This window comes from Brienomyrus brachyistius, chromosome 5 (assembly GCF_023856365.1).
Source record: "Brienomyrus brachyistius isolate T26 chromosome 5, BBRACH_0.4, whole genome shotgun sequence".
Classification (NCBI taxonomy): Eukaryota; Metazoa; Chordata; class Actinopteri; order Osteoglossiformes; family Mormyridae; genus Brienomyrus; species Brienomyrus brachyistius.
The window spans coordinates 29251893-29274820 of NC_064537.1; the positions used below are offsets into that span (position 1 = coordinate 29251893).

Consider the following 22928-nt stretch of genomic DNA (forward strand, 5'->3'; position numbering starts at 1 on the left):
TCCGCCCTCACCCCGGCAAGCTCAACCCCGGCCGAGGGTCCCTATATCTGTGTCCAAAAAGAAGAGAGGACATAGGTGCAGGGCTGGGGGCCCTGCCCCCTGGCTCGCTCTCCCTTTCCTGTGCTGGGGCTTGGAAAGCGCCTGCGGGTCCTGGGCCTCCGGGTCAGCTGTCGCCTACGGCTCCCCCTCTGAAGCCTCGTCGCACGGCCTCACTCCTGCCTCTGACTCCTCGTTGGTTGCCTGCGGCTCCTCGGTCGCCTGTGGTTCCCCCCACCCCAGTGCGTCAGGGGACATCGCCACCTGCTGCGGCTCCCCTTCTCTCCTTACCTTCGCCGGTGTCCCCTCCAGCTCCCTCGTCCCTGGTGCTCCCTCCGACTCTCTTTCCTCGGCCCCTCCATCTGTCCCTCGCCCTGCCTCCTCGTCCCCTCCTGCTCTGGCCTCCCGGCCACCTGCGGCACCTCCGGCCGCTGCCCGTCGCCCGCTGGGGCTCCCTCGGGCTCCCCTTTATTCCCCCTCCTTCTCTCCCTGGTCTCCGGTCTTTGTCCCTCCTTTGTTTGCTCCTCGTCCCCCAGTGTTCCCTCCGTTCACTCCTGGCCCTTTCATCCCGCCTGTTCCCTCCGTGTCCCCGTTCATCTGTTTGTCTGCCTTCACTGTCCTATGTCAGGTCCTGTCCTGGTTTCTTCCCTTGTGTCAGTTTTGTCTGTCCATTCTGTTCCCAGTGCCCCGTTAATGGTTTTTGTTTTCCAGGTCCCGTATCCCTCGTCTCAGCCGTCGCCTCCCCTGAGGCGCGCCCAGAGACCGCGCCTTTTGGGGGGGGTTCTGTCATGCCCAGCTCGTACGACCCTCGTGTTTGCCACACCCCCCTGATTATCCACGTGTGCTTCCCTGACTGTACCCAGCTGTACCCTGTTGTCTTGCCTTAGTTCTTAGTCCGTCATTTATGTTGGTTTATGTCCGTGCTAGTGCTCTGTCCTGATCCTTCAATAAATCCCCAGTTTCCCCCGTACTTTGCCTGCTTCCTGCTCGCTTGCCTGCCCGTTCGCTCACCGGCTTCCCAGCGAATCGTAACACTTCCTTCCCTCTCTCCAAAAATTTAAAGCTAGGCTGTTTTTACATGTTTACCTAAAGTTTCTAGGAAAATAAATACTCTCAAGAAAATTCAAAGTTCATTTATTGGTCACAATTGTTATTTGAATGGAATTTTTCAATACATATATTATTTTCAATTGCACATTGTACTGGATTAATAATGATTAGTAAATGCATTTTAATTGTGGAACACTGGATTAATTATGGTTACTTAATACATTATAATTGTGGAACAGTGAGTTTCATTAGACCAGCACCAGTGTAGTGATCATATACACACTGTAAATGTGTGGAGTATCCAGCAGGACAGGCAGTTTAAAGCCGTTTGTGAACATGCAGGCTGGTGTGGCATTTTGGGCAGCTGTGATAAGCATCCTGGCAGATGTCCATACAGAACGGGATCAGGCAGCATCCAAACACAAAGCTGACAAAAGATAGAAACGTACTTGACTGGAATACTCCCAGCAAGCAGATATACTGTATCTCAATAAAATGTTTGATATTTTTATTATTTACCCTATATCTGTATGCCAATATCTGATTTCAGTGTTTTAAAAGTTTCAGTTATGCATTCATTGGTTAATGTGAATATGCTTTCCTCATTCTTTCTCACCAAATATCAAAGTCTGGTTTGTTAGACAATCAGAAAGCAAGAAACCAAAACAAATGCAAATTAACCTGCTGATAATGTTTTAAGCTTTGTTGATCTGAGGGTTAATTGCACTATAGAAGTTCGAAATTCCAAGCAAAAAACGTAGATCTGTATAACTTACCCAAATAGGATGAGCGTCAAACATACCACCCATGTAAGAGCCCCAGGCTTATAGATCACATTAGTTGTGATTCTCTCCCTACAATTGGTGCAGGTTGTTAAGCAAGGTTCTGGACCCAGATTCCCACTGCATATGACAGGTTGCTGATCTGTGAAGGAAACAATAAATTTAAATAATACATTGAATAATTTCACCTGAAAAATTTAAAAAATAAAATTAGACAACTTACTGACAACGTATTGAGGCTGTTGGAATTGAACCTGTTGGAACTGAGGCTGTTGGACTTGAACCTGTTGGAACTGAGGCTGTTGGAATGGAACCTGGTTCATTTGAGGTTGAGGGAAGGTTTGAACCTGTGGCACATATTGAGGCTGGGAGATGCTTTCAGATTTGAGCTTAGGTTCTTGTTGACTCGGAGCACAGCTGACATTTACAGAGATGTTTCCTGTGTTCTGTTGTGAAACCACGGGACCACCTTTGGAAACTGCTATACCAAGAAAAAGAAAAAGAGCATAAAAGGAATGAGAAGCTTAATATTTCCTGAATCCAATCATTTACCTGACAGGGCAGTGCGAGCATGGAGTCCCAGGAAGCACAGGGCCAGTGGTGGGCAGGATTGTGCTAATAGCTAGTTAGCTAAGCTAATTTTTTCATTAACAGATGAGCATTTACTCTACTTTTGAAAATCGTTATTGGACCAGTTAGCTTCTGTTAAATTTAGTTTTGCTAACGTTAAATTAGCTAATATTTTAACAGTCAAAAATGCGTGTAAATCCTAAAATCATACATATTTGTTCCTGTATGTTGTGACCATATCTGCCACACTCTCTCTAACATGCTGTTGGCTGACTAAGTATAAACCAGAAATGTGCTTGGTAGTCGCATTAGCAGCTGTCCCTCTGCAGTTTAGTTGATTTTTGATGTTGCAGTCGTGAAGGCTGATTTATATTTCTGTGTCGAATTGACACCATAGGTACGGCATAACCACGTACCCTATGTCGTAGCCTAATGTGCACCTTCCCAAAAATGTAACTACACGTTGCAGTCATGCAGACTGCAACACCTCTGATTGGACTGTTTGTATTTGCATTGGTGCACTAGCATAAAAGTTTTATACAGTTACCCCATTTTAAAATGTGTGCACCGGAAACAACTTGGTATGATCTCAGGATGCATTGTTTCTAAGATCTTTGCATTGGTAAAATCCAATTTATTAATATATATATATATATATATATATATATATATATATATATATATATATATATATATATATAAAATTACAGTATTATGACTATATAACATACAAACAAAATACTGATTTGCAGAACTACAGGAACTTACTGTATAATTAAACTAAAAATAGCACTTTTTATTAAATTTTTTTAGCTGTCTGATGAGAAACAAATAAAATCAAACTATGTGTACCATATTGAATTCTTTAGCATCCTATTAATTAGCATTGCAACATATTACATTGAATCATATTGCATTGAATCGCATTGTGTCAAATCACACTGCTTCACAATTGGGGTGAATCACTGCACATGTATAAATGCTCGCAACAGTGTAGGTCATTCATAGGCTATATCGTAAGTTCTGTGTAGGCTCGCAGCAGTAGTTTAAATCAGCCTTAACAGTATCAGCGGCAGTGTATGTTATTGTAAGTATATTTTCATCGGTTTACTGAGTCTACAAGTTTACAGTAGATAAATGGTATGTATTCCTGTGAACACTTGTATGGGTTGAGGCCCGTTCAACTCTACCAATTCATACCTTGAATGGGTTGGTCCGAATAAAATTAATTCACATTATTTTTTTGGGAGAAATTCGACTTGGACCTCAACGAAATCGCAACTGGACCAGCCTACTAGAACGAAATACATTTGTGTTCCAGGGTACTATGCTTTGCTATCTGCAGAGAAAATTCAACAACTCTGAAAAAAAATTTGGTCCTACAGATCTTTAAAAACATTGCTTCACATAAACTTCTAGTGGCCAAATAGTGCTCCATGTGCACTGTCTTGGATAAACATAAAAAAGAGAATGCATGTACTATTAGTAAAGGCATATCCAACAACCACAGATTTAATGCCACTGAGTTATTTAATTGTCTCATGTCATAAGCCTATGGTGACACTGACAACATAATTTTTTATTGTTGTTATAATTTTATACTTTTATGAAATGATGGTGTGTCAAATATTTTTTAATAAAAACAATTTGTTTAACTATACTCTGACATTTATATAAATATGCATTGTCTAGTGGTGGCCAAATGAAGCTTCATGAACCATCTCCTGTATTTTCTGACCTCACTAGATGGTGCTCTCTGTTTATAAAAGGGCTCAAAGCACATCCTAAAGTAAACCAAGAGCGCCAACTAGTGGGGTCAGAAGATATAGCAAATGGTTCATGAGGCTTCATTTGGCCACCACTAGTGCTGTCCATTTATTAGAGCATAAGACTTAAAGTACTTTACCATCTGCACAGAAATAAGATTACAGGAAGACAAAATTCTTCATGACTTTCATGATCCCTCATACCTAAGCCTGGCCAACCAGGTAACATTCGATGTAAAAAAATATGCAAATGTGCAGAAATCCACCCACAGATGTGTTCCTGCCCGCCCCAAGCAGAGTATCCATCCAGCCATGCCCATTCAGTCCCTACTCCATTTAATCTCAATACTAGGCAAACCTCATTAAACAGGTTAATTAAACCATAATCAGTGAGTAAGATCCCTACCTGCCTTTGCGTCACTGTAAATATTTTCAGAGCATCAGATTTCCAGATTAGATTACTGAGGAATTTAAACAGCTTTGTGAACATTTTGTTTTCGTAGTTTAAATGCTTTCGTTTCTGTTTCTGTTTCTGCCCACCAGAACAGCCATTGAATAAATATACAAATTGTCTTCATTTGAATTTCAGTGCAGCCTCTTGATGTACCTGCTGCTGTGACGATTAACTCCTGAGGATTTGTACAGTATCGGGACTGTTCACTTGGTCAGAGAGTCATAATGAAGACTGGGAAATAGCATAAAGGGTAACACTGCGTACCTGGTTGTATGGCAGCTGACTGTGTGTAAGGCGGTGGTGATGGTGATAATGTGCTAGCAGGAATATCCATCTTCAAAGTTAAAAGTAAGAAGTTCCCTTTATTTGGAGAGGTCAAAAAGCAAGAACTTCAGCTGAGACATTATTGTTATTCAGTATAATATTCATCACTCATAGGAGTATCTGGAATCTCATCAAACATGTTAAAATGAAAAAGCATTACAAAAAGCAATAATAATTGATGATAAAAGATTATGGGAGCCCTGAACTATAGTCTGAGTGATGTCCAGACAGCATACTTACAGGTTTTAGTTCTGCATAGTCAATAGGCAAAATTGCTAAAACAAGCAAATGTGACCATTTTCAGAAATATGTATCTAACAACAGGGTAGCACATGATAGTCACAAATAATACCAAACATAATCATAACTAAGTCTACATATTTTTTGAGATTTATGGTATAAAAATCTCAATAAGTATAAAAATAATTCTAAAAATAACTGTACAGATCATAACATGTTAATTTATTAACAACGTCAGATGCATTTCAGTTTAACAGTTCAGTTGTTTTATAATGTACAAAATGCTACATTTTAGAATTTAAATTCTAAATTTGAAATGTTCTGTCTACAGTAACGGCACAACTCTTACCTGCTAAGGAGGAGTGACAGACACCAAGTGACAAATGGAAAGACGTTCACTAAATGGTCTCTGTAGAAATCCAGCTAAACCACATAATAGAGATAATAACCAGATGATTATTTTACTTCCTCGTACTTACAGTAAACAGGATTTGGCCGGATTTTCTTCAGCTGTCCAATTTTCATGAAGTACAGAACATGACAAACGAGTGGCTCTGGAACAGCAGGTAACATGCTTAGCAAGCATGTGCAGGTGGGGGTGGGGGGTGGTTGTGATGGCTGGGGGTGGCTTGATTCCTCTATAGTGGGGGAGAGGGTGCAATCAGAACCATCAGTTGATTACGTGGCTATGTAGCACAGAAGCACAAGCTATGATAAACTATGTAGGGATATTAAACAGATTCTAACTTCTGTCTAGGGGTGTCAAAATATACCAGTGTTGACGATAACCTTGATATTTAAAACATACATATATCAATATTGTGATAATAATACACATATGATAATATCGTAAATGATCCAGTACCAGCAACCTCCAACACACTCCAACGTAGTAGGTGGATTTAAACACGTAACAACACAATATTTTCCATCCACCGAAAGACAGATTTACCCTATTAAATAATTTTAATGGTAAAAAGTAAACTTCGTCTATTTTCGTAGCCAAAAAAATGGTTCTTCTGTGTGTGTAAGATAAGCAAAACATACTGTTAAAAAATCTGCTGTTTAACAGTGAACCATATTGTTTATGCCTCTTCAGTATTGTGTGGAGGATGGGGGCAGTACCTTTGGGTTGGCAAATTGGTGGTGGTCTCAATACTTAAGGGATTAGAGGATGTGTTCTTTTGGGGGATCACACTCCACAGCCTCCCTGGGAAGGTCTATGCCGTGGTGCCAGAGAGGAGGGTCCGGCCATTGGCCCAACCTCAGATGCACGAGGAACAATGCAGTTTTCGTGCTGGCTGTGGAATGCTAGTGTAATGACAGAACAGTCGGGAAAGGTCCAACTGGCCTTTATTGGGGCAAACCAGAGCAAAGTCTAGACAACAAACTGAGACACAGCCAAAATTCGTCCAGTCCGTGATACCAAAGCCATGAGGGAAACCGTAATCGTAGTCAGGTCGGGTGCCGGGAGATTGAAGAGCTAGGAGGTCTGTCCGATAGGACACGCGGGGAGCAAACACAAGGGAAGATCAGGGCTGGGGCAGATGGGAGCAGGAAGGGTCCGGAGGTTCAGGAAGCGGGAGAGTCGGGTGGATCGGAGCTGTACTTTACCAACACTACCTCGCACGGAGTGATCGTCGTGCGAGGTTTAAGTGGCAAAAGGGGTGTGTCTTTGACTGCTCGTAGCTGCCGGTGTGATACTGTAGCTAGACCAGCTCTTCACCCTGACAAGGATACTGGAGGGTTCATGGGAGTTTGCTTAACCAGTCTAGGACTTGGAAAAGGCATGCAATTATGGCTTTGGCCCTGGTTGTCTTTTCATTATCCATGTAGTGCAATTGCTCTTTTCATTCGCTTTTGTCCAGCTTCCAATGTGACGAAGTTGTATTACTGAGTGATGTGTAGGGGAGAACGGGGTTGGATGTCACATGGGTTGGTTGTCACATTCTTTAGAATTCGCTCCCTAGAGGGAGCTGTTAAAAACTGTTGGCACTGAAACATTCAGAATTAGGGTCATCTGCCATGACATAGCAGTATTTTTCATAAAATTGGTTTTGCTTATTTGACAATAAGTATAGAACAAACAGTTTAATAAAAAAAAAAACTTTTTAGTTCATCCTCAAAATTAAGCACGTACTTTAATTGAAAGGACATTTGGATTGCTGAAAATGTGTTTAAAATATTTAGATACGTCAGGTGGAACATTACAATACAGTCATCAGAAGGGTACTGCTTTCTTTGTGGCATGTTGTATGTTGCGTATCATAACCCTGCGTGACGTCTGTTGAACATAAATGAGGACACATTAGAAGACTTTAGAAGGTGTGATGCTGAATTGCATGTGCCGATGCCAACAAAGGAGTGTGCACCAACCAAAAGGAGGAGGGATCAGCTGGCAGAAGAGCTCAATCGTCTGTAGCCTGCTAAGAAACTAAACTGTGAGAACAGAAAAATAACAGCACTAATTCCTTTTATTTCCACATTTTAAAACACCTTAAAAACTCTTGGTTGTGTTTTGTTTGTACAGATGCCGCACTTTTATTTATATTTTGCAAGCTGCAGACCCAAAATTAAAATTTAAATCACACAAGCATAATTAAGTCCCCGTTCCCAGCCACTGCTCTTGTTTAGCAGTGGGCATCTGTTTTCTCCATCGTCTGACATCACTATGCCTCTTTCGGTATTGTGCAGATGATCTGGTGATGCCAGAAAATGACACAGTCGCTGCTACCTCATCCCATGCCTGCTTCACTCCAAAAAGCTTAGGTGGAGCAGTGTTGCTCCCGTAGATGACTTATTCATGCCTTTTTACTTTGCGCACAAGCATGTCAGTTTCTTCTGCTGAAAAGCGATCTTGTCTGGGGATGCTTGTCACATTCTCTTCGGGGTTGGTTGTTATGACAACCAACCCCTTTGTTGGCATATACATGCGTGGTGTGATACATCTAGTCCTTTCTTTTTAGATAGAAAAATGGACAGTAATTTTGTCAGGAAGACAAACAAGACAAAATACTCTGATAGTATGCTCAGGGCAGTCAGAGGGATGAAGCTACACAACAAATCAGTCATAAGAACTACTAAAGACTTTCAGATTAACTATTGAACACTAGCAAGATATTATGATAAAATAAGTCCATTAGAGGTCGCTGGAGAAGGAATTTTCCCATCCCTACCAGTAGGGTATATTCATACCCTATCCATATCATTTGGTTTTCAGTGAGGAGCAGGAAAGTCAACTGGTGGAATACATCATCACTGCCTCCGACATTTATTTTACCCTCTCTCCTCTCCTCAGTCCACAATGATGTCCCCGGACCCTGGAAGCCACTAGCTTTGCACATGCCAGTGCTTTAATAAGCACAGTGTGCTTATTCTTCAACAACTTGGAGGAAGTGATGGCAAGGCACCAGTTTGAGCCGCAGTCCATTTGAAATATGGATGAAACTAGTATTACAACTGTCCACAAACCAAACGAGGTGGTGGCCAGGGGAGGCTACAGGCAGGTCTGCAGAGCTACAGAGCCCTGGTCACCCTCTTCTGTGCTCTCTCTGCCACCATGAACAGTACTCCTCCCTTCTGTATTTTCACCCGGGTCAATTTTCAAGACCATTTTCTAATTTCTGCCCCAACATGAAGTGGCGGAGGGGCAAATCCAAGAGGAGCATAAAGGGGGAGCATTTTGTGTCAGACGAAGAAAGGTGCAGCAAAGACAGACGATGTTCCCTGTTCCCTGACAAGCTCAGTTCCCACCTGTTGGCTGACGAGCTGAACTATGCCAAAGACAATGGGGTTGTGATGCTATCATTCCCCCCATTGCTCCCACTACCTGTGGCTCCTGGGTCTGCCTGTCTTTAGTCCATTGAAGAAGCAAGTAAACACCTGTCAGCATCTGCTGCGTAATCCAGGAAAAAACAATAACCATTACAAACATATTTTTCATTGACCACTTATATAACTTGTTTCTCAAGAATAACTTGAGAGCTAGGACACCAGTCTTGTCTTTCTCTGGGGAAAAGGACGTTTATCTTGTGTCTCCCAGAGGGGAAGGGGAAAGCACTACTCCAAATGCTTTGTGACCGCAAGCGCAAGCAGCCTCACCTGGACAGGAATTTGACAATGAAGTATGCATCGCCTGAGGGGAGGGGTGAGCCTGGCCAGCTCGCCCCCTGCCCGCACGTGTACCGCTCCCAATTTAGTATAAAGGAAGGGGGAGAACTCAGCACGGACCGGAGCTCAGTCATGGGATAGAGTGCACGTCGCCCGGCATTTTCCCTGGACTCACGTGTTTGTCTCCTGCCAGGACTGAAAGGGGCTCCCCAGTCCATGTGTAAAGGTGGATGATGATGGAACGTCCGAGTGTGAATAGTTTTGCAGCTGCTTGTGCATTTCATTGATTATTGGGAATACTTAGTATTGCTTATTATATTTCATAACTTTGTATCACTTTTAATAATATATTTCTGAGCGAACCTAAGCGTGCCTGTTTGTTCCTTCGAAAACCCTATAACCCCCTCTCGTACTGAAACAGCCACACCCTAAAACAACTTGCATGGTGCATTTCACACTAGTTGCCTACTTTGGATGCTGACACGCTCTGCAGGATAGACTCTCCCGATGGCCCTAATTTGCACCTGCACCTGTTCTCCCTTTATACTCCCACCTGCCGTCACACTCACTGAGAGGTATTGCTTCCTTCCATGGTGCTTATTGAGCGATTCTCCTCAGTCTTCAGTCTCTCCAGTTCCCTGTTCACCTACTGTACTCTGCTCCTGCCCTCCTTTGTCTCTGCTGCCCTCGTACTTTCCCCGTGTGTTTCTCTCCCATCGATTGTACCTATGTAGGACTGATCCTCCCAGCTGTCGACCTTTGTGGGACCACGACCCCAACTACGAAACCAGCCTGCCCATCAGTTGTACTTCAACTGACCGACACTGAATGCATTGCATGTTTCTGGGTGGATCATGAAATGCTCAGCTTTGAGCCAATACGAGACGTCATTTGTACACATACAGTACTGCTCAAAAGTCTTAGGCAGCCACAGAAGATGATGCTAAGATGAATTTTATATTGGTGTAAAACTATGCTGTTATGCTTGTCCAACCTCTACTAAAATCACACCATTATTTTCAGCAATCATAAAATACAGACATGTATTTTTGACTGGACCACTAACACATTTTGCATAGGTAATCAATTTCTCATTGACTTTTTAAACTAATGAATTAAGTGAGCTCCTGCTGAAATTTAATAAATACATGGCATGGATGAGGTGCGGTTTGGGGACTGAATCGTGTTCATCTGTTCACCCATCTAGATATCATTACCCTTTTTGGAGAGCAGGAGAAATTTTAGCTAGTTTTTATTGTGGTACTCTTAATTCTCATATGTTCTAATGTTAAATAATGTTTTGGTTTTTTTTTGTTTGGAACAAATGTGCTTTATCCAGAAAAAAAATGTATGCCGAACATTAAAATAGGAGAAGAAGAAATCAAAAGCTATTGGCGAATGTCAGGTTCAGCAAACTGTCAAAGATGTCTGTAATGAACACTGTAGTAGTCAAAATTAAGTAAATATATTAATAAATGAATGAATAAATATTTTAATAATCAATGTGTCCTTTTATTTTTAAATAATTCCATAAAGGGTATTATGTTTCTTAATAACGAGACCAGGATTGCTTTCTAAATACTGCCAGTTTTCAGCTGGTTTCTTGGTTTCATGCCTTTTTGCACCTCCTTGTCGTCCTTTCGTGTTCAATACTCTCTTCCCTGTGTCATTTCACTTTATTACCCATAACTTAATTTGTGCACTTATTTGTTTTTATTTCTTTGCATGTGTGGATTACTTAGGTTGTTACCAACATCTGGTGTAAATTTCATTTCATGTCAATAACTGTCACGCTCGGCTCGTCCGATCCTCGTGTGTGCCACGCCCCCCGATTATCCACGTGTGCTTCCCTAATCATGCCCAGCTGTATCCTGTTGTTTTGCCCAGTCTTGTCGATATCAGTCCACGTCTTGCCCTGCTTGTGGTCCGTCATTGATGTTATCTAACGTTGTGTATTGTTGCAATGTACTCTTCTCGCCATAACCCCTAAATAAATCCCCAGTTTTTCCCATCTTTTGCCTGCCTGCCTCGTCCTTCCCTGCCTCCTGCCCGCCTACCTGCCCGTCCTCACCCGCAATACCTGACAATAACCCCATTAGAAATATATTTACTGAGATAAATTTTGACGCGTTCAGTACTTATTTTGAGTGGGGTGGGGGGGGGGGGGGGGGTTCGGTAAATTATGCTGAGCTGTTTTAATGAAGAGGTGTAAGATTGAGGCAATGTTTTTGCATTGTGCATGGCTAGTTCTGTAGGGGTAATTTTTTATCACATTATGCGATGCCATCCTGCCCTGATCATCACAGGGAGACAAGGAGCATTCAAGCTTATTCTTCAATAAAAACTTCTCTCTCTCAGCTTGATGGTCTTCCTCATCTAACACTAACTCATGATCTGGGTTGTACTCCTCCACAGCCTCTTCTTTAATAATCTCTTCCTCCTTTATTTCATTGTGCTCTTGTTCCTACTGCACCATCTTCTGAAGCCGGCAGATCAAGGACCTGTTGGACATTGTACCAGGCACTCATGGCTTCACAAAGAGAGCAGTCGGGGTCCTGACATCTGCAGCACCTTTTACAGAAATATAAAAGACACCCCATTACCCATTCTAAATTTTTGCATGAGAAACGTTCTTACTTTCATACATTGTGTGATATCGTGGGTGAGAAATTCTGAGAGTGTGCTCCTGCAAGAAGTTAGATCAGATGAGGAGTGATAGGCTATGCTATAAATTCATGGGAATGTTTTTTTTCAAGCATACACAATAATCACTATGTGTATATGTGACCCGTCGCCACGAAATGAGTCTTAAGTTGCACTGGTAGAACTGCACCCATAAGACTTATTTCGTGGTGATGGGTCACATATATGAAGAGATTATGGATTCAGGCTATTATGCTTTTACTAAAATTGCAAATAATTTACTAGGGGCTCAATTTGCCTGTAACTTACTGCTAAACTTTCAGTTCATGCTACTAATATTTACACTATATCTTTTGGTTAGGCGTATGGCATGTTTCAGGCAAGGACAGATGAGATAAGGGGTCAAAATGGGAAAACAAGGAGCAGGCAAGATGAGATGAGATGACACAATCAGGAGCACAAGCAGGTGGCAACATCAATGGAAATAAATGTAATTTTTCAAACAATACATTAGATCACAGTGCATAAAAGTTCAACAAATTTGAACTTCTGGCAAGAGTTTACCGAGCCATGCAATCAGTGGTTTTATGCCAATAAATTTAGATAGGCATGTGCCTAAACAATTAAAAAACCTAGAAACACCAGAACATTCAGTTTCACTCATTTCTCAGTTTATGGATATGCATCTGTGTAAAATAAATATTTTTTGCAAACTCTAGCCTGTCTCCTCTCTGTTTCTCATGTATGAAGGGCTTCTTCCTTGATTTATGCAGCTTTCATCCTGCTTCTTGGAGCCTATTACAGACTGTCCTAGCAGTGTACTTTACACCACTTAATGATTCCCATTCCTTTTGAATGTCACTTGATGTCATCCTCCAGTTCATGAAACACAATTCATGATGGATAAGTTGCGGAGCTGCGGTGCAACAGAAAAAGGGAAAGAGGCAGTCAATGCAAGCAGAGTGCCACAAAAAAAGTATGTTTATTTCAGCGTGTCTAAACACCCGAAAAAACCCGTCTTCACCACACCCTGCATGCATGAGCATAGGTAAGGGGGAATGAACTTGCGGAGAGACTGGGCCACTGGACCGGAACGAGTCACAATGGGCTGGGAGGCTGGGGAGGTTGGGCACCCAGCCGCCGCCGGAGCCATTTCCTGCACATGCACAGCAGTGGGGGGGGAGGGGGGGCTGCCGGGGTGTCCACGTCCAAATGGGCAGGCTTCAGACAGTCCACCGAAACCCGGTCCGGCTTGCCCCTAATGTCCAGTGTGAAAAACTTGTCCCCAAATTGTAGCACATGAAAGGGCCCATTGTAAGGCGGCCACAGCGAGCATCATGGCGGACAAAGACATATGCGGCCTTGGCCAAACCCTCTGGAACATGTGTCTGGGGCACCCCATGTTGAGTCTTGGGCACTGGAATGAAAGCCCCAGCCTAGTCCTGCAGTGCGGAATGCTGACGTCCAGCACACCAAGGGGCTGTGGTGCTGGGCAGGAAATCCCCTCCGGATCGACCCGCTGTTCGGCTGCCAATCGAGCATAATCCACTCCCAAGTGCCACCGAATGGGAGAGATAGTCTGCAACTTGCTTATGCTGCCCTGCCACATGTTGGATTTCAGTCATGAACTGTAATGAAAAGGAGAGTTGCCGCTGCTGATGAGCAGACCAAGTCTCCGATGTCCTATGGTCTGCTAAGCAGTCCACTCAAGAACCTGCTTGGCCATCCAACCCCTGAGAGCCTCATACAGCGGCCACATCAGCTGGGCGACCCGTGGGATAAAGTGATGATAGAAGGTAACCATGGCCAGGAACTCCTGCAGGGCCCTGGGTGTAGCAGGCTGCGGAAATGCAGAGATGGCCTCCACTTTGGCAGGGAGAGGAACTGCCCCATTGCCTGTGATGCAGTGGCTGAGGAAATCAATGGAGGACAAACCAAAGTGGCACTTTTGTGGGTTGATAATTAACTCATGACTGCAAAGATGCTCATACAGGGTCCAAAGGTGAGGTATGTGGTCAGCCCTGGAGTCACTGGTCACCAAAATGTCATCCAGATAGACGAACAGGAATGGAAGATCCTTCAGGACACTGTCCATGAGCCGCTGGAAAGACTGGGCAGCGATTTTAAGCCCAAAAGGCATCTGAAAAAACTCGAAAAGCCCAAATGGGATGATGACTGCAGTCTTTGCTATGTCCCCTGGATGTACTGGGACCTGATGGTAGCCATGCACCAGGTCAACCTTCAAAAAAATGGATGCCCGCACCAACCGGGAAGAAAAGTCCTGGATGTGTGGGATCGGGTAGCAATCTGGGGTTGTGGCATCATTAAGCCGGCAGTAATCGCCACATGGGCGCCAACCCCCACCTGGCTTGGGTACCATATGCAGAGGGGAGGTCCTTCAATACCGAGACTCTCCTATGCAGCAAACTCTGCCCTAGCAATGGCCAATTTACCCGCATCGAGGTGTCGGGCTCGGGCATGAACGGGCGGCCTTGTCGTGACAATGTGTTGTTCAACACCGTGCTTGGCCGTGAATAATGTAAAGTTGGGCTGGGTGAGCTCTGGGAACTCCACCAGCAGGCGGGCGAAAGTGTCATTTGTCCCCAAGGTGCTAAACAGCTGAGATGAACCAGCCCTGCTCCGCTGGCACAGCACCGAATGGAAAGTCCTGGCATCAACCAGACGCTGGTGTTTTATGTCCACCAGCAGGTTGTTAGCACATAAAAAGTCAGCGCCCAGGAGGGGGGTGGACACCTTCGCCACCACAAAACGCCACCGGAACCGCTGGCCACCAAATCAGACTACCTCGACACTAGTGCCATATGTCATAATACTGCTGCCATTAGCAGCCTCCAAAGTCAAGCTGCAACGTTGTGCGCTAAAGTATTCCAGAGTAATCCTGTTTTTAATGAGGCATATATTTCAAACATTTTCCACCAAAATGCACCCCTAATAATCCTTAACACATTCAAATTAGATGGAAAACAAGACGCATATTCACTTCTGCAATGATCCATGCACTGCAATTATTTATTTTATCATTTATTTATAATAAGCCTATAAATAAATGGATAGAAAAGCACTCAAACATGGGCTGAAGTTCCACTAGAAATAACAACAAAACACAGCAATCAATTTATTAGGAAGACAATTACAGTACTTGATATTAATGCAAAATTGTGTAATTGGATTTAGGATTGGACCATAAACTAAACAATGCTTTAATATTCCTATTTCTTTAAGTGTTACCAAAAATGTCATATATATGTGTGTGTGTGAGAGAGAGAGTGTGTGCATTGCTTCATTGCTATCTGTCAGATAATTTCAAAAAGTTACCAAATGGATGCAAAATCAATGAATGAAAACCTTGCAATCCCACATCATAGAAACTCTAATGGATAGGGTTCAAAATGGATAGGGTTCAAAGGATTAACTTTACTCTTATTCAAAAACTAACTAAAAACAAAACTACATATAACATGTAGTGTTCATTTAAAAAAAAAAAAGCATTGAAATTCAGCTTGCAAGTACTATCTTTGTTAGAGATGAGGTTTAAGGTAAATCCATCCATCCATTTTCTGCGACTAATCTTGGGTTGGGTCGTGGGGGCAGCAGTCTAAGCAGGGGTAAGTTAAACCATTAAACAAATATTAAAGTTTGTGCAGTTCTCATAAACTTCAGAAGTAAAATGAACAACTTAGATAATGAAGTTGTACAATTTGAGAATTTCTAATTAAAAAAAAAATTGTAGAAAACTGATATGATACAGTAATGAGTTTGTGAGGATGACCCATATACTCCTCTCCTTCTACATTTGGGGATTCAATGTATAAACATTCTATAAACATTTATGTTTATACATTGTAGTATTAGGTGTGATTAATTGCAATTAATTACAGAAAATTGTATGATTGATTAGTTCATTTTTTAGTTGAATATGGCAGAATTTTTAGGTCTGAAGCATTATCTTATCAGAATAAGCTCACTAAAAATATTTACCCATGCACCTTAAGTTTCTAGGACATTAAATGCTCTAAATATCTTAATGAAGAAAACAGAAAATTCATTTGTTGTTCATGGTTGGTATTTAAATGGATTTTTTTTCCATATTCATATATGATTCTCAGTTACACTTTACACTGAATTAATTATGGTTACTAAATGAATTATAATTGCAGAATAGTGCGTTTCTTTAGATCAACACCATGTGGTCATATAAATGCATGGAATATCCAGTTGGACAGGCAGTTTAAAGCTGTTTGTGAACATGCAGGTTGGCGCGGCACAGTGGGCAGCTGTGGTAAGCATCCTGGAAGGAGTCCATACAGAACGGGATCAGGCAGCATCCACAAATGAGGCTGACAAATAAAAGGTACAAACAAATTTGACTGGAACACTCATAGCAAGCAGACATATCTCAATAAAATTTCATTATTTACCCTGTAGACCTATTCAGTATGTGATGCAAAGTTTCAGTGTTTTAAAAGTTTTAGCTATGGATTTATTGTTGCATGTGAATATGCTATCCTAATATTCTTTCGTATCATCTTTCAGTCAGTCTGGTTTGTTAGACTCTCAGAAACCAAGAATGAAAACAAACACAAACTGACCTCTTAATAATGTTGGAAGCTTTGTTGTTCTGAGCTTTACCCTTGTGAAAAAAATTGTGTACTAGCGTGTATTAACAGTGTGCTTTGATCACTAGAAGTGCAATAAAAATGCATTCTCTTTTAAATTCTTTAAATACGCTGACATTATACTTTTGTGTGCTTTCAAAAAATATATTTTGCATTTAAACATAATTAAGTACGTTAAAGCACACTTGAATAAAAGTATATCTGTAGTCAAATACACTTTAGTATATTTTTAAAAAGTATACGTTGGACAAATATACTTTAAGTGTACAATAGAGTACATTCAGAAAGTATATTTTACATTTAAATGGACTCCCCAACCAACAAGGTATCGCTCCCAGGGCACTGAATTAGCTGCCCCCTGCTATGTTACATATGGGTTAAATACATTTTGTTGTGGTGTGTCATCACTGGTCACCTAATTCTAATATATTTCAAGAATATTAAACATTAGTCAACAGCATTACTAACTTAATTGGTTAAAAAGTGCTCAATAGTAATAAACTTAAGTTGAATTTTCAATTAAATAGTAATAAAACACAAGTTGCATTAAGATAACTTTATACATAAGTATACTTGAAGCACATTAATTTGGCAATTTAATATTTTTGTACTTATTACAATTCAAACATATTTAAGTGAAAATGTAGTTCAACTCTAACTAAAATAAAACAGCACTAAAGTACACATAATTGAAAATGCACTTATGAGTAGACTTAAAATACATTTCGAGTGTATCGTACATTTTTTATTCATTATATTACAGTAATTCTAAAATACAAATTGGGATGTCCATAAAAAGTACCCAGAAATAGCACTTTTTAGTATATTTTTTGTGGTAAGTGTATTTTTTAAATATATACTTTAGTACATTTTTTACAAGGTTAATCACACTATAGAAGTTCCATATACTGAGCTTTGATTCAAGCAAAAAAATGCAAACTTGTATAACTTACCCAAATATGATGAAGACAAAACATATCACCCACGCAAAAGCCCCTGCCTTATAAACGACGTTCGTTGTGATTCTCTGCCCACAATTGGTGCAGATTGTTATGGATGGATTTGGACCCAGATTCCCACTGTATATGACAGCTTGCTGAGCTGTGAAGGAAGCAAAGAATTTAAATAATACATCGAATAATTTCACCTGAAAAAAATAGATTTTTTTAATAAAATTAAGCAACTTACTGACAACGTATTGAGGCTGTTGGACTTGGACCTGTTGGAACTGAGGCTGTTGGAATGGAACCTGGTTTATTTGAGCTTGAGGGAAGGTTTGAACTTGCGGCATATATTGAGGCTGAGAGAAGTTTTCAGATTTGAGCTTAGGTTCTTGTTGACTCGGAATACAGTTTACATTTATAGAGATGTTTCCTGTGTTCTGTTGTGAAGGCACATCTGTACCAAGAAAAAGGGCAGCATTAAAGGAATGAAAGCTTAATATTTCCTGCATCCAATCATTTATTTGACAGGGCGGTGCGAGCATGGAGTCCCAGGAAGCACAGGGTCAGTGGTGGGCAGGATTCTGCTAATAGCTATTTAGCAGATTAGCATTTCCTCTACTTTTGAAAACTATTACTGAGGCAATTAGCCTCCGCCAAATTTAGTTCCACTAACGGTAAATCAGCTGATATTTTAATAGTCAGAAAGTATTGTAAATCCTAAAATCATACATATTTGTTCCTGTCTGTTGTGACCATATCTGCCACACTCTCTCTGACATGCTGTTGGCTGACTAAGTGTCAACCCAAAATGTGCTTGGTAGTCGCATTAGCAGCTGTCCCTCTGCAGTTTAGCTAACTTATGATATCACAGTCATAAAGGCTGATTTATACTTCTGCGTCAAATCGACACCATAGGTATGGAATAACCGCGTACCCTATGTTGTAGCCTAATGTGCACCTTCCCAAAAATTTAACTACATGTTCCGACGATGCAGACTGCAACACATGTGACTGGTATGTTTGAACTTGCTTTGGTGCACTGGCATAAAAGTTTTATATAATTACCCTGATTTAAAAAGTGCACACCAGATACAACTTGGAATGCATTGCTTCTAACCGGAGCCTATCCTGGAAGCTACAGGCATGAGGCAGGGAACAACCCAGGATGGGGGGCCAGTCCACCGCAGGGCACACTCACACACCATTCACTCAGACATGCACACCTATGGACAATTTAGCAAATCAAATTAGCCTCATCATGTCTATGGACTGTGGGGGGAAACCGGAGTACCCGGAGGAAACCCCTCGACAACATTGGGAGAACATGCAAACTCCACACACATCCCAGAGGTGTGAGGCAACAGTGCAGTCACTTCCCTTGTCTTAAACTCCACACACCTAGAGATGTAACCCAACATCCTATTGGCCTTTTTATTGCTTCCCCACACTGGCGAGAGTGGGACATGGAAGCATAAACATACACACCGAGGCTTTTCTCATAATCAGCTACCTTTATTTCAGTGGAACCCATAACACCAAACTGAAATTAAATTCATATGATAAAAGTTAGCGGTTATCATTAGCTTCCACTAAACCTTTCAGTGGTTTATCAGTTTAGCATTATCTAATTAAATTTGGGGTTAGCAGATTAGTGGCTATTGAAGCTAACTTTTCGGTTAGTAGTGCCCACCACTGCACAGGGCAGAAGGGGGCAGAGCAATCTGGGCAAGATGAGCTTAATTTTTACCAAAGAAAATCTGAAAATAGCCATAATATATACAAAAAATGGCAAAATACTCAATTTATGCCAATTTACCTTTATCAGTAGTTTAGTTCTGAAATATGAAGTGTTCATAAAAGTGTCCTATGATGGTCACTAACCTCTTCTGTAAAACCACCCATTCTGCTACTAATGTTTAATTGCAGGAGATTTTCCTCTGGGATCAATAAAATTAATGTACTCTAAGTGATTGTATGACTGTGTGCTTAATTATTTACCTGTGTTTGCAATGGGTGTGGTATAAGCAGGCAATTCTCCTAAGTAATATGGGTGTCTGCATACACTGTATGGACAAAAGTATTGGGACACCTGGCCTTTACACCTACAGGAACCTTATAACAGCTGCCACTGTTCCACTTGATTTTGGAGTGCCTCTGGGAATATTTGCCCATTCATCCAAAAGAGTATTTGTGAGGTTAGGCACTGATATTGCACATGAAGGCAATCTTCATTCTAATTCATCCCAAAGGTGTTCAATGGGGTTGAGGTCAGGACTGTGTGGGCCAGGCAAGTTCTTCCACACCAAATTCATCTAACCATGACTTTAAGGACCTGGGGCACAATCATGACGTAACTGGAAAGAACCCTCCCCAAATTGTTTCCTCAAAGCTTGAATCATAGAATTGTCCAAAAGGTCTTGGTATGCTAAAGCATTAAGAGTTCCCTTCAATGGAACTAAGGGGCCTAGCCCAGCCCCTGAAAAACAACCCCATACCATTATCCCTCCTCTGCCAAATTTACAGTTTTCCTGGCATCCGCCAAACCCAGACTAGTCTATCCATCTAGGAAGTGTGATTTGTCACTCTACATAACACGTTTCTACTCCTATAGACTCCAGTGCTGGCGTGCTTTACACCACTCCAACTGATCCTTTCATTGCACTTGGTGAAGTGAGGCTTGCATGCAGCTGCTCAGACATGGAAGCTCATTCCATGAAGCTCTCGGCACACAGTGTATGTGCTGAGGTTAATGCCAGACGTAAATTGAAACTCTGCAGTTATTGAGTCAACAGAGCATTGTTGACTTTTATGCACCATGTGCCTCAGCACTCGGTGACCCTGTTCTGTCACTTTATGTGGTCTGTCACTTCCTGGCTGAGTTTCTGTTGTTCTTAAGTGCTTTCACTTTATACCACTGGCAGTATCTAGCAGAGAAATTTCACAAACTGATTTATTGCAAAGGTGGCATCCTATGATAGTACTACGCTCTTCAGAACAACACATTCTTTCAGAAATGTTTGTAAAGCTGACTGCATGGATAGGTGCTTCAATTTATACACCTGTGGAAATAGGTCTGAATGAAACACCTGAATTCAATGATTAAGAGGTGTGTCCCAGTACTTTTGTCCATATAATGTACTTTTGCTACATAAAGTAGCTCTTAGTGATGTCACAATGAAGCTTTGTGAAGCACTAAGGCTTTCCAGCCAAACGATTCATTACTCAAAGCCTCATTCATCACAGTTTTCACTAGTGAAACCTATTGGTGAATATAGTGATGACAAAAATGGGGCTTCAGAGAAAGAAAGAAAATTGAAACAACCAAGTTGGTAACAATTTTGGTCCTATAAAGCTCTCAAACCATTGCTTCACTAAATCTTCTAGTGGCCAAAAAGTGCTCAATGTGCACTGTCTTGGAGAAATGTGCAAAAACAGAATGCATGTGCTATTAGTAAAGGCATATTCAATAAACACTGATTTAATTTCACTGGATCTGTTGTCTAATGTGTCATAAGCCTACAGTGATATTTAAGATTTTACGTATTTTTTTGTTGTTATCATTTTATACTTTTCTAAAATGACGGTTTGTCAAATATTTTTAAAAAGGTAATCTGTTCAACTAAGCTCTGACTGTTGCGTAAATAAGAGCTGCCCAGTTATTAAGGCATAAGACGGAAGGACTTCACCATCTGCACAGAATTAAGATGACAAGAAGATAAAATTCCTCATGCCTAAGCCTGACCCATCTGATAACATTCAATGTGAAAAACATGAAATCCACCCACAGGTGTGGTCCTGCCCGCCTTGAGCAGAGCATCCATCCAGCCACACGCAGTCAGTCCCTGCTCCATCTAATCTGAAATCTAGGCAAACCTGTAGCTCATTAAACTTATTAATTAAAGTGTAGTCTGAGTAACCTACCCACCTGCTTTTGTGTCACTCTAAATGGTTACATAGCATTATTTCCTGCTCCAGATTAGATTACTTAGGAATTTATCTGACTTTGTGAACATTTTGTTTTCACAGTCTAATTGCTATTGTTTCTGTCCTTTGTATTTAACTTCAATGCCTCTTTTCTCTTTTTGTTAAATTTCACTTTTTGTCATGCCACCTTTTCTTCCGGATTTGTATTATTCTGTTTCCTTTGACTTTGGTGTTTTCCGAGATGTGTATGCATGCTTTTTTTGGTATTGATATTTGGCTGATACTGCCCACCAGAACAGAATTTCAGTGCAGCCTCTTGACGTACCTGCTGCTGTGACGACTAACTCCTGAGGATTTGTACAGTATCGGGACTGTTCACTTGGTCAGAGAGACATAATGAAGACTGGGAAATAGCATAAAGGGTAACACTGCGTACCTGGTTGCATGCCAGCTGACTCTGTGTAAGGTGGTGGTGATGGTGATAATGTGCTGGGAGGAATATCCATCTTCAGAGTTAAAAGTAAGAAGTTCCCTTTATTTGGAGAGGTCAAAAAGCAAGAACTTCAGCTGACACATTATTGTTATTCAGTATAATATTCATCACTCATAGGAGTATCTGGAATCTCATAATCCATCTTAAAATGAAAAAGCATTGTAAAAAGCAAAAATAATTGATGATAAAATAATATGGGAGCCCTGAACTATAGTCTGAGTGACGTCCAGACAGCATACTAACAGGTATTAGTTCTGAATAGTCAATAGGCAAAATTACTAAAACAAGCAAAAATGACTATTTGCAGAAATATGTATCGAACAACAGGGTAGAATATGACTGTCTACATGACTCATAAATAATACCAAACTTCATAGTATTAGTCATAACTAAGCCTGTGTAGATTTTGAGGTTTCTGTTAAAAAATTCAATAAGTAAAAAAAAGAAATTAAATAAATGTATAGATCATAACTTAATAATAAATTTATTAACAAAGTCAGATGTATTTCAGTTTAACAATTCAGTTGTTTTATGATAATGCTACTTTTTAGAATTTAAATGCTAAATTTGAAATGTTATAGCTACAGTAATGGCACAACCCTTACCTGCTAAGGAGGAGTGAAAGACACTGAGTGACAAATGGAAAGACGTTCACCAAACCCTGTTCTTGTCCCTGCAAAAATCCAGCTGAACCACATTTTATAGATAACAAGCTGATCATAATTTTGTTTTCTCGTACCAACAGTAAACAGGATTTGGTCAGATTTTCTTCAGCTGTCTAATTCTTTTGCAATTTCAGGTATGTAGCATCAGCCTGGAAGGCAGAACATCACCTATTTAAAAATATATATAGTCATGAATGAGTCTGAAACAGCTGTTATCATGTTTAGCAAGCACCTGCAGATAGGGGATGGCTGGGGGGTGGTTTGGCACCTCTGCCCCTTTCTCCTGAAGA

General features: G+C 41.1%; 1 protein-coding gene across 1 annotated transcript; it reads right to left on the minus strand.

Annotated features, from left to right (window-relative positions):
* Nucleotides 1–1154: 1154 nt before the first annotated feature.
* si:dkeyp-75b4.8 (lipopolysaccharide-induced tumor necrosis factor-alpha factor homolog) lies at nt 1155–22588 on the minus strand. The gene is made up of 5 exons (XM_049013038.1): nt 22579–22588; nt 4923–5018; nt 2092–2349; nt 1863–2010; nt 1155–1513 (listed from the first exon to the last, which is right to left on the minus strand). The coding sequence occupies exons 2-5, from the start codon at nt 4990–4992 to the stop codon at nt 1405–1407; spliced, it is 585 nt and encodes a 194-aa protein (XP_048868995.1). The 5' UTR covers nt 4993–5018; nt 22579–22588; the 3' UTR covers nt 1155–1404.
* Nucleotides 22589–22928: the final 340 nt, after the last annotated feature.

What these genes read in the sequence shown, in the direction of transcription:
- si:dkeyp-75b4.8 (XM_049013038.1), bottom strand. Translation starts at nt 4,992, where the DNA reads ATGGATATTCCTGCTAGCACATTATCACCATCACCACCGCCTTACACA. An exon ending in ACAGCCTCAATACGTTGTCA is followed by an intron (nt 2,011 to 2,091) that starts GTAAGTTGTCTA and finishes TTTCCTTCACAG; the next exon opens with ATCAGCAACCTGTCATATGC. An exon ending in TTGACGCTCATCCTATTTGG is followed by an intron (nt 1,514 to 1,862) that starts GTAAGTTATACA and finishes ATCTTTTGTCAG; the next exon opens with CTTTGTGTTTGGATGCTGCC.